This window comes from Podarcis gaigeae, assembly GCF_964106915.1.
Source record: "Podarcis gaigeae genome assembly, chromosome: 5".
NCBI lineage: Eukaryota > Metazoa > Chordata > Lepidosauria > Squamata > Lacertidae > Podarcis > Podarcis gaigeae.
In genome coordinates, this window is record NC_139681.1 from 13345167 (window position 1) to 13357606 (window position 12440).

The window sequence follows — 12440 nt, forward strand, 5'->3', positions numbered from 1 at the left end:
CTGGGTTTCCCCAGCCACTCTGAGCGACTCCCAACAGAATATTAAAACGCGTTAAAACAGCAAACATTAAAAACTTCCCTAAACAGGGCTGCCTTCAGATGTCTTCTAAAAGTCAGAGAGTTATTTATTTCCTCTGCCTGGTTCCCTGTAAGCTCACTTCTCACAGTCAATCCCCTCCTGCTAGATTTTACCAGCCATGATGGGCAGGGATTGCGATAGCATGTTTTTAAATTTTTTTATTAAGTTTATATATTATGGAATGAGATGCCCCTATTTTCCTCAGAGAAATGTTGGAGGGTATGCAATGCACACCCTTAATTTCTGCGCATGCACCCATTGGATGAAGGTGCAAGTGTAAGAGATTGGACAGAGAAGATTTTATGGGGACCTAACTACTGCATGGGACACGGGTGGCGCTGTGGATTAAACCACAGAGCCTAGGACTTGCCGATCAGAAGGTTGGCGGTTCGAATCCCTGCGACGGGGTGAGCTCCCGTTGCTCGGTCCCAGCTTCTGCCAATCTAGCAGTTCAAAAGCACATCAAAGTGCAAGTAGATGAATAGGTACCGCTCTGACGGAGAGGTAAACGGCATTTCCGTGCGCTGCTCTGGTTTGCCAGAAGCGGCTTAGTCATGCTGGCCACATGACCTGGAAGCTGTACGCCGGCTCTCTCGGCCAATAAAGCGAGATGAGCGCCGCAACCCCAGAGTCGGCCATGACTGGATCTAATGGCCAGGGGTCTCTTTACCTTTACCTTTAACTACTACATCCACTAGGTGGTAGCTTTTACTTGATGGTGTCCTCCAAACACGGATGTAATTGTAATAAAAAAGGCTCTTACGACTCTGGCATGTGTGATTAGCCTTTTCTGCTCCCCAGATACCCACCCCTCTGCTAGGTGGGGCACACGACTGCTCCACGAGGGAGTCCTGAGCATTGCAGGAAGGTTGCAGTCCCCACGGTGGCCGTGTTGGAAAGACGGCATGATCTGCTGGAAGAGAATGAAATAAAATGCCCTGTGAGCAGATCGCAGCATCCACGGTGGGGGAGAAAGCCAAAGGCCATGCCTATGTATCACTATAAAAAATAACATTAATTGGGATGCTTCGCCATTTCCTGAACAACCCATAATTAGGTTAGATAAGAAACTAGCAGTGTCTGAGAGCTATAAATGTCTAAATTAAGTTATTTTGAAAGTGCCCGGCACTTTGACATTTTGAGAGTTCACAGTAATTGAGGTATTGAGATAAAATTGCTCCTGTTATTTAAAAGGTCATTATCTTCTTCAGTTAGATAGATGGAGACTATTTTCCACTCTAGTGAGCCGTTCTATTTGGGACAATTAGCCAGGCTTGAGTAGATCTGCACAGGCCCTACTCCCACTTATCACAGCTCCGGCCGTGACACAGTGAAAAGGTTTGTAAATACAGGCTCAAAATAGCCCATCTGTATTCAGATCACAAGCAGGCACCAGAAGCACCCCTCACGCGACAGAAACTCCACGGCTAGATGCTGAACGACCCAAACGCAGCCCTTGGAACCAGAGAAAGCCATTTTGCAACTGGTCCCTTCACTCCACCCCCCGCTTGCTAATTATGTCATTATTAAGGGAAGTTTTCCTTTTCCCTTTCATAATCCACACTGGTTTCTTTAACGATAAAAAGACTTAATCTGCCCTTTTCCTTTTAAAAAAATCAACAACAAACAGCAGTAGGCGGTCTTCCGTGCATTCCTGAACTTACAGGAAAGCACGGCCAAAGGTTTCATAAGGTTGTCAATGAGCAGTTCGGAAGGTTGCAGAATTCAGCCCACTGATTTTATAGCCTCCAACATTTCTCTGATGAAAATAGGGACGTCCTATTCAATAATAATAATTTCACTATTTATACCCTGCCTGTCTGACTGGGTTGCCCCAGCGGCTCTGGGCAGCTTTCAACATATATAAAAACATAATAAAACATTAAACTTCCCTCTACAGGGCTGTCTTCAAATATCTTTGTATAGTTACTTATCTCCTTGGCTCAGGGGTCACTTCATACCCTCCATTGTTTCTCTGAAGCAAATAGGAAAAGCAGGGCATTCCAGGATCAAATCAGAAACCGGGACGGCGCCTGTAAATCTGAGACTTAAATCTGGAAAACAGGGACACTTAGAGGGTCTGTTAGATTTGTAGAATGAAAGAAAGCCCCTTTCCCCCCACCAGACACCTAAAAAGTAAGGTAAGCACAACAAAATTAAAGCAACCCAAGAAACTCCTGCTGAGTTTTCAAATGGAAATCCATTTTTGTGAACCGATGGAACACGGTCAGGGGAATGAGATATTTATTTATTGTTAGATTAACCAACCTGCCCTTTGAACTGTAAGGTCTCAGGCCAGGTTGTAACAGTGGAATATACAATTATAAAACAAACAGACCCGTTAACAAACAGAAAATAAGAAACATGCAAAAACAATTCCCAACCGTTTATGTATAAAACAATTAAACAACTCCACATATAAAAACAATATATTGAAAAACAGTTCCGTATATTACAAACAATTAAAAATACTTCCAAGACACCTGAAATTGTGAAAAAGATGGGAGAACATACATGGAAGATCACTGCCAGTTTTTAACTCTGTGAGTAGATCGCAGTCTCTTGGGAGTTGGACACCCCTGCCCTAGACAAACAGACCTTTGGTAACTGAACGAGGATGCAGTGGGGAGAGAAAATGGAGCTGGGTTGGACCCCAGGTAACACCCCCCCTTCCCCATGGTTATGGTAAGTTTTAGAGGGTTCACAGGCCAGGGTCAAAGGTTTTAGTCCACAGCTGCCAAGTTTCCTGGAAAGAATAAATGCTGGTAATAAGGACATTTCCTTAACCTCCAGCATTGGTTGGCAAGAGAAAGTCTTTGGGTTGATACCAAATTATTTAATACTAGGCTTAGACTATGGCAGAGTATACCCAAGACCTACACCTCTCTCTGCCGGTATTGTGGTTCATCATTCTCTGCACATCTCACGTCCAGGTGAGGTCATTGAGGACCAGACGATGGTTCTTCCTACTCATCTACTGACCAGCAGAAGACCTTTCCTGTGTCATCGCCGGCCAGGATCTTGGAAGAATTCCTTGCGTGGGGAGAAGGCAGAAAGGACATATTTAGGAACCAAACAATCGACAACATCTGGATCTTTCAGAGTCTTATGCTGCCGGCGCTCACTGGAACAGACTCATTTCAAAGCAAAGCCCTGGAGAATATTGCCGCGAATGTCACATACCATATTTTTCGCTCTATAAGACGCACCAGACCATAAGATGCACCTAGTTTTTGGAGCGACACCTATTTATCTACTCGCTCTTTGACGTGCTTTCAAACTGCTAGGTTGGCAGGAGCAGGGACTGAGCAACGGGAGCTCACCCCGTCGCGGGGATTCGAACCGCCAACCTTCTGATCAGCAAGTCCAAGGCTCTGTGGTTCAACCCACAGCGCTACCCACATTTCCTTAGGTTGTCCCTATTTTCATCAGAGAAATGTGGGGGGGTTATGGAATTAAGTGACCCCCCCAAAACAAGGAGATAAGGAACTCTACAACCTTTAAAAAACTTCTGAAGGCAGCCCTCTACAGGGATTTTTTTAAATGTTTGATGTTTCATTATGTTTTTATATATGTTAGAAACTGCCCAGAGTGGCTGGGGCAACCCAGTCAGATGGGTGGGAAAGAAGAAGAAGAAGAAGAAGAAGAAGAAGAAGAAGAAGAAGAAGAAGAAGAAGAAGAAGAAGAAGTAGTCATCAGAGAAATGTTGGAGGGTATGAGCTTTCACCCTGATCCAGATTCACCACCCCCACCCCAGACAGCAGAGAAATGATCCCATTGAAGTGAATGGGAGCTGTTCCTGCCCCCCTCCATGCAAACTGCAGGTCTGTGGGAGGGGCAGTCTGCATCAGGGGGGAAGCCTTCTATACCCACACTAGAATCCCAAGCCAGGGGGAAATATATGATTCCGGTTTGGCTGTCAATCAGACCCAAGGATCCCAGGTCTAGTTTTTCTTTAACTCATCTTGCTGATCAGGTCATTTTAGATAAAGATGCAAGGGTTTGAATGAATAACTTGTACAGTATGAAGCAGTTGCAAATGGGTGCAGGACTCAGAAGTCCTGCAAGTGGGCATTTTGTCGTGTTTTATTGTGGGGGTGGTGGGGAGGAATGAACAGTTTGCACAGTAGAAGAGGGAGGAGATATGAGTCGAGGTGGAAGGTGTGGGGAGCTATGGAAAGTGACTGATCTTCAAAGCTGTCAACTTTTCCCTTTTTTAAAGGGAAATTCCCTTATTCCAAATAGGATTCCTCACAAGAAATGGGAAAAGTTGACAGCTATGCTGATCTTTCCCATGATCATGGATCATCATCTTTCTCAAGCATGGGAAAGATCAGAGAGACTACACTCCAGGAAGCAGAGAAGTATTGGGAGGGTTAGTTAATGTGCCCCTGACAGTGGCGTAGCAAGGTTGGGTGGTACCTGGTGCAGAAATTTCTTATCACACACACCCCATTGATTTTTTTTTTTAATTTGCCTACAAAAATGGTTTGACTTTGGCTTGTTTCTCTGTCATTCATAAAGCGAGTGCCCGAGACTTGTGCTCTGCAAACTGGGGAGTGGGGAAGTCTTCCAGCTCTGCTGAGATACCTCTGTGCGTATCCTAAACAAATAAATGGATCTCGGAATCCAGCAACTTTCTGAATCAAATTTAAATGCCTTCCTTGATTCCCTGGGCTGACTTCGGTTGTTTGGCTAGCTATCAATTTCCAGTTGGGCTGCTCCACTTTGGGACACCACAAAGTTCTCTGTGCAATTTAAAGTCCGTTTCTTTGTTTTACTTAATGCTTAGTTTTTATTTCAAAGTGATTTACGTACACGGTCTGCTATAATCCTCACTACACACTTCTAAGTCTGGTTAGTATTGTTGTTGTCGCTCAGGGCTCAGAGAACGGTAGATTGCCCATACTTCATGCTAGAGGCAAGATTCGAATCAAGGATTTGCTGGTCCAGAGTCCAGGCTCTGAGCTGCTAGTTCTATGACAGTAGGGAATGCCATTTTAGTGGATGAAACCTATTATTATTTTTTTGCAAATTTATTCTTTGCGGGGTCTTAAATACATGTTTTTGGGTGTGAGCGGTACTCTAATTTTCCTACTCATATTGAAATACTGCCCCTCAATGAGGCCAAACTTAGATTAACAAAATGTTTAGGGGTATGCATCCCCCCAGAAGACAGCACTGGGTGTGAGGAATTCAAATGTGCTATTATTTTTGTGATTGGACATTTAGCTTGGTTAGTCTGATGAGGAAGCACACTGACTGCTTTTGGAAAACCAAAGAATTTTAATTTTACCTTCTGAAAATGTCAGGTAATGCTAAATAATAATAATAATAATAATAATAATAATAATAATAATAATAGCAGCAAGTACTTGACAATAATCTTTCATGATGTCCGTGCAATTTCTGCCCACGTTTTACTTACCAAGCAAAACTGAATTACATTAATTTAACCAAAATATATTTTGAATTCCCAAGTCTTGTTGCAGCTTTTTAGCACCCATCATTTTTGGAATTAGAAAACTGAAAAATCCAACTCTGTCATACTTGGGTATCTGCTGTGCCTCATGGTCTTGGTATTCATAAAGATATCATTTTGCACGGTGGGGGGGGGGGCAGATTAAAGAAAACATTGCTCCTAAAATTTTTACTGTCCACAACTATGTTGACAGCTGTTGCTTTTCTGGTCTCTGGAGGGAGATTCTTCACACAGCGCTCCTCAGCGCCTGTCAGCCCCCGCCCCCATTTTGCTGCTAAGGCAAATCATTATTTTATATGCCATACGCCCGCCCCCCCATCAGAAAAGTCTGATTCATAATGAAACTGCAAAACCAAATCCATTGTTAGTCTGCTCTCTCGTGGCCATAGGAGATACTGCGATTGAAATGATTACCTGGAAACCGCCAGAGCGGTGACAGCTGGAATGGTTTTGCTCGTTCTCTCCGACGGAGTCGTGCTGAGATTCATCTCCAGGCAGAGGGTGAATGGTTTCTCCACCTTGTTGCCTGTAGTGTGGTTTTTAAAATATATATATATTCAGAAAATGCTTGGGGATTTTCATTTGGGGGTGGGTGGGTTGCGGGAAGTGGCAAATGTTATTGTTTATAGTCAGCAACTTGTTAACTGGAGAACAGATATATTTAATCCTGGCTTGTGCTGTTGCCAGAAGGGCCTGTCCCAATTGAATTTGCCGGCTATGATAGTTACATGTGCTGACGTGTGGCTATATCAATTGTGAGCTAAATTGGATTTGTGTATTATTGCTTTCTAAATTGCATGCCTAGTTCAGCAAAATTGTTCATCAGTGTTTACTGGCTCGGTGCTTAATAAGATGCCCCAGAATACCTTGCTGCTAGGATATAATGCAGCCCATAATTGCCCAGTTAAAACAAATTACATGAAGTCCTGGTATTATCAACTTATCTAAATCTGCTCATAATACAACCAATAATTAAATGCCAAGAACACTGTGCAAAAATTGTAACTCAATCATTGTTACTTCAGTCTTTGTAATGACCACATTTTGGATTAATAGTCCCACCCCCCCTTCCATAATGTTGCGAAAGAGACAAGGGAATATCTCTGGCTGTTGAAAATACCTTGAAAGTAAGTAGACTTTTTAGGAAACACAGACTCTGGCGTCTGCTAGGATTAAGCCTCATTGGTAGTGAGAGATGCTGCAGTGGTAAGAATATCTGTGTGGAATCTCTCTTCCAACAATACATTTATTATCTTGCTATGCTAAGCATTATAGACCTAACAATGAGATTTAGTGCACAGCCCTAGTTCAACGTAAGATAAACATCTTAGTCCACCCACAACCAGAAAACCATGCCAGTTGGGGAAAGTGGGAACTGCCCACGACATGAAACTTTGAAACTTCTGTGAATGTGCGTTTGCATAGTCAACATGCAAAAAAGGCCTGCCAAAGCCATAATCTCTCGTTAACTGCGTTCATCTAACTTACATAAATCAGACTTCTTACACCGGAACAGAAAAAGCTCGTGACACTTGTGCAATAGCACTCACCCAAAATCAACTTGCAAAGCATTTTCTGCATATGTGTGCGCAAATATTTCAAAAACACACGAATGTCAAAAACCAGACTCTTGGCAGCTGCTGTATTTGTTAGCTAATCTGGTACCATTTATTTATGTGTTTTTTTTTAAGTGCTGGGGTTTTCATTACTTCTAAGCTTTACATTCCCTCCCCGGAGCTCAATTGAATTTGACTTGAGCTCAATACGGTGGACAAGAACGGAAGAAATCTTTGGACCAGGAGCCCCCTGCTGGTTTCTGCAGACTTGGCAGGTCTCCAGTTTTTATTCCATCACAGCAGACAGCTTTTCTGAAATGTGATTGGTGCATATTGCTAAAGACCTTTCTTTTTCTGTAACCATTTCTTAGTCATACTTTATAAGAAGAGCCTGCCAATGAACCATCTAGTTCAGGTAAAAAAATAATTTAAAAATGGTAAAGGACCCCTGGATGGTTAAGTCCAGTCAAAGGTAACTGGGTGCAGCGCTCATCTTGCTTTCAGGCCAAGGGAGCCAGGGGTCATGTGGCCAGCAGGACTTAAACCACTTCTGACGCAACGGGACACTGTGACGGAAACTAGCGTGCATGGAAACACCGTTTACCTTCCTGCCGGAGCGGTACCTATTTATCTGCTTGCACTGGTGTGCTTTCGAGCTGCTAGTTTGGCAGGAGCAGGGACCGAGCAATGGGAGCTCAGCCCATCGTGGGGATTCAAACCGCTGACCTTCTGATCAGCAAGCCCAAGAGGCTCAGTGGTTTAGACCACAGCGCCACCCGCGTCCCTACACCATCTAGTTCACATAGTGGCTGACCAGATGCCACCTCGTCGTTCCTTATCCCCTTCTACTGCACCCATCTATTAAATCATAACCACCACTTAATCTGATTACAGTGGTACCTCGCAAGACGAATGCCTTGTAAGACGAAAAACTCGCAAGACGAAAGAGTTTTTCGTTTTTTGAGTTGCTTCACAAGATGAATTTCCCTATGGGTTTGCTTCCCAAGACGAAAATGTCTTGCAAGTTTGTTTCCTTTTTCTTTTTCTTAAAAGCCTTTTTTGAGGTTTTTGAAGACTTTGGTGATTTTTGAAGCTTTTCCAAAACTTCTTTTGCAGCCATTTGGTAAGTTAAACTTTTAAAACTTTTTTTTTGGGGGGGTTGGATTTTGGGTGCTTCGCAAGACGAAAAATTCGCAAGATGAAAAAACTCGCAGAACGAATTAATTTCGTATTGCGAGGTACCACTGTATATTGATATATTGCTGTTTAGCTGGTGAAATATTGCAATGTTTGAAGCTCACACTTCTCACTGAGTTTGTAGACATAGTTTAGGTACATATGTAAGAGGTTCATTTATATTTTGGGACTGATTCATGTTCTTATGGAGCTGCATTGTTTTATACTTTCTGGCTGCCCCGTGAACATATTTATAAAGTAGTTGTGATCTATGTTATAAATCAAGTGTTGTTTCTTTTTGTTTTCCAATGTATTTCTTACCAGTAAAAAAAAATCCAAGCAAATTTTTATTCTGAAAGTGGGGCCCAGAGAAAAAAGAGTGAGAACCATTGATCTAAGTCATTGATTAAAAAAATAAATACTGAAGAATACCAGACAAAGGAGTAAGATAGGGCTCCCTCAAAACCTTCCTCCACTTTGACAATAAGCACTTTTTCTAGTACAGTTTTCCAGCCAGATTGGGAATCTAGGTGACCACATTGCCAACCAATCTTTTATCTAGCCAGCTTGCTAACAAAAAACCTTGGAGAACTTTGCCAGATGCTTTGATGAAAACAAGATAATCATGCTCACTGCATTTCCAAAATTCACTATGCTAGTAACCAGAGCAAAGATTGGTCTGGCAGGACTGTTTGCCAAAACCGAAAGCAGGGATATTCTGGCCTCTTCCACCACTGGGAATCTGCATCAAGAGAAGTGGGAGATCAATCTGCACCCATTCTGTGGCATTTCTCTAAGCAGAGCCAAAGGTTGGCTGCTGCAAAAGGCATGAGCTTTGCTGCAGCTCCGGTAGAAGGCTGGAGAAAAGGAACTGACAACTTGTTTTCTTTCCAGATTGCGTCAACTTATTCCTGATAGTCAACATAATGCCTTCTCTTTCACAGAAAAGATTTGTCCAAGCTATCCTTACCCGTTTTTCCTTGGCATTCAGAAGAGTTATTTTGTGATCTCATACTACTGTCCTGGCATGGGTGTGAATTATTTTCAACTTTCCAGACCTATAAGAGCAGAAGAAAATAGATTTAATAGTAGGATTGTCGCCTGAGAGAGGGATGTCTCACCCGCCCGTTCATTCTTGGTCTTCTACCAAAAGCTATTAAAAAAAAACCTTTCCTATTTATTTGACTGGTTCTAACAGTCTTCTTATTTGGAGCAACTTATTTGGAGCAACTGTTGTTGGTGGTGAATTTTGACTGCTCCAGTTTTTGGTGTTTCAATGTTGTTGCAACTGATCTCTCAAAATGGTTAATTCATGGTTAAGAAGAAGAAGAAGAGTTTGGATTTGATATCCTGCCTTTCACTCCCCTTCAGGAGTCTCAAAGCGGCTAACATTCTCCTTTCCCTTCCTCCCCCACAACAAACACTCTGTGAGGTGAGTGGGGCTGAGAGACTTCAAGAAGTGTGACTGGCCCAAGGTCACCCAGCAGCTGCATGTGGAGGAGCGGAGACGCGAACCCGGTTCACCAGATTACGAGACTGCCGCTCTTAACCACTACACCACACTGGCTCTCAGTTAAATTTTGTTATGAGCCAACTTGAACTTTTAATGAGGAAAGGTAAAGTGGTGATATTTTAAAATAAAGGTCACCAGAACTTAAAAGATATACACAATACGCTTCAATAATAAACTTTAATAATTATTAAATCAACTTTAATAATAAAGCATGTTGAATTATTATTACATAATCTTAAGTTTTGAAATAAACTTTAATAAGTAGGTTGGTTAAATCTGCTTTCTTTTGCATAAAATTAAAAGCAATAGTATGGGGGGAGTTTTAGTGGTGAGCAAATTTGCATTGTTCCAAGCCTCAACTCTGAAATGCTGGCTTGCCCAAGAATAGCCAAGATGGTGAAATTAACTACAGTGGTACCTCGTGTTAAGAACTTAATTAGTTCTGGAGGTCCGTTCTTAACCTGAAACTGTTCTTAACCTGAGGTGCCATTTTAGCTAATGGGGTCTCCCACCCCCACCACCGCGTGATTTCTGTTCTCATCCTGAAGCCAAGTTCTTAACCTGAGGTACTATTTCTGGGTTAGTGGAGTCTGTAACCTGAAGTGTCTGTAACCTGAGGTACCACTGTAAATGCATGCCTCTAAAATATGGAGAGAGAGAAAACCCAGAGACTTTTCCTCAAGCTGGGACAAGCTGAAGAGCCTCCGAAAGTAGAAATTCTCCCCTGGAGAGACCTACCTTTACAGCCCCACCTGTGTCTCCCGTGACTATGAGGCTCTGCACGTCCCAGTCAATCACTTCCATGAAGCAGCAGCACAAAATGGTGGCTCCAGGGCCGAAGGTTGCTGTAGCCAGAGGCTGTCCATTGACATTCCATAAGTAGAGGGCTGTCCCAGCACAAGAGGCAATGTCACCCTGAAACCCATCGCAATACATCACTGGAGAGCACAGGGCGGGCTTAGGCATAGTCTCTCTCCAACCAACACAGGCAAGGGTGACTTGTAAATAACAAAGGTAAAAGGTTAAAAGGTAAAGGACCCTGGACGGTTAAGCCCAGTCAAAGGCGACTATGGGGTTGCGGCGCTCATCTCGCTTTCAGGCTGAGGGAGCTGGTGTTGGTCCCCATACAGTTTTCTAAGTCATGCGGCCAGCATGACTAAACTGCTTCTGGTGCAACTGGACTCTGTGACAGAAACCAAAGTGCACTGAAATGCTGTTTACCTTCCCACCGCAGTGGTAGCAATTTATCTACTTGCACTGGCGTGCTTTCAAACTGCTAAGTTGGCAGGAGCTGGGACAGAGCAACCGGAGCTCACCCTGTCATGGGGGTTCGAACCGCCGACCTTCTGATCGGCAAGCTCAAGAGGCTCAGTGGTTTAGACCACAGCGCCACCCGCGTCCCATCACAATACATCACGTGACAGGCTTAGGCATAGTCTGTCCACCAACACAGGCAAGGGGGACTGGTAGATAACAAAATGACCATTACGGTAAGAAGGGATGTGAACCTGCGTCTTTCTGGTTAAAATTCAATAGTCTTGCAACGCCAGCCTCACGAAGCCAGAATTCAGAAATTCTGAACTGATAAAGTTAGAAGGAGCCCTGCAAGGATCATCTAATTCACCATCTGTGATGCAGGGATCTCAACTAAAGCATCCATGGCAGATGGCCATCCAACCTCTGCTTAAAAACCACCAAGGAAGGAGAGTCCACCACCTCTGAAGGGAGACTGTTCCACTATCAAACAGTTCTTAGTGCCAAGAAGTTCTTCCTGATGTTTAGTTGGAATCTCCTTTCTTGTAACTTGAAGCCATCGGTTCAAGTCCTACCCTCCCGAGCAGGAGGAAAAGAGCTTGTTTCCTCTTCCATGTGACAGCCCTTGAGATACTTGGAGATGGACCATAAAGAAGGCTGATCGCCTTGATGCTTTTGAATTATGCTGCTGGAGGAGACTCTTGAGAGTCCCATGGACTGCAAGAAGATCAAACCTCTCCATTCTGAAGGAAATCAGCCCTGAGTGCTCACTGGAAGGACAGATCCTGAAGTTGAGACTCCAATACTTTGGCCACCTCATGAGAAGAGAAGACTCCCTGGAAAAGACCCTGATGTTGGGAAAGATGGAGGGCACAAGGAGAAGGGAACGACAGAGGACGAGATGGTTGGACAGTGTTCTCGAAGCTACCAGCATAGGTTTCACCAAACTACGGGAGGCAGTGGAAGACAGGAGTGCCTGGCATGCTCTGATCCATGGGGTCACGAAGAGTCGGACATGACTAAATGACTAAACACAAGGGGAAAGGAAGAGGAAGATTTGGAGCACAGAAGAAGTGGTTGAAGCAAACTACGCTGCTTCTCCAATCCCAATGGGTTTCCCAGTTCCAGGTGTGGCGTTGAGAAGCTTAGACACACCTCTGCAAATAGGACATTTAGTTTAGCCCTACATTTAGTGCTGCGCCCGTGTGAGCGGATTATCGGAGAGGAACGTCACGGGATAAGAAGAGGCCGTTTCAAGCTACCTAGCTCAGTTGGTTAGAGCACGGTGCTGATAACGCGTATTCCCGTACGGGACAGCTGCACATCCCTAGATGACCCTCAGCAGTCCCCTTCGAACTTGACAGTTCTATGATTCTCCTCT

General features: G+C 43.7%; 1 protein-coding gene across 2 annotated transcripts in view; it reads right to left on the reverse strand.

Annotated features, from left to right (window-relative positions):
- Positions 1-2600: 2600 nt before the first annotated feature.
- The window catches only part of WDFY4 (WDFY family member 4), a 184123-nt gene continuing 174283 nt past the window's right edge, over positions 2601-12440 (reverse strand). For both annotated transcript variants that reach the window (XM_083738111.1, XM_083738112.1), the window contains 4 exons: positions 10544-10720; positions 9263-9350; positions 5975-6086; positions 2601-3111 (listed from right to left, as the gene is read on the reverse strand). In XM_083738111.1, the coding sequence (XP_083594237.1) occupies positions 3045-3111; positions 5975-6086; positions 9263-9350; positions 10544-10720 (444 nt within the window). In that variant the 3' untranslated portion in view covers positions 2601-3044. The remainder of the gene's footprint in view (positions 3112-5974; positions 6087-9262; positions 9351-10543; positions 10721-12440) is intronic.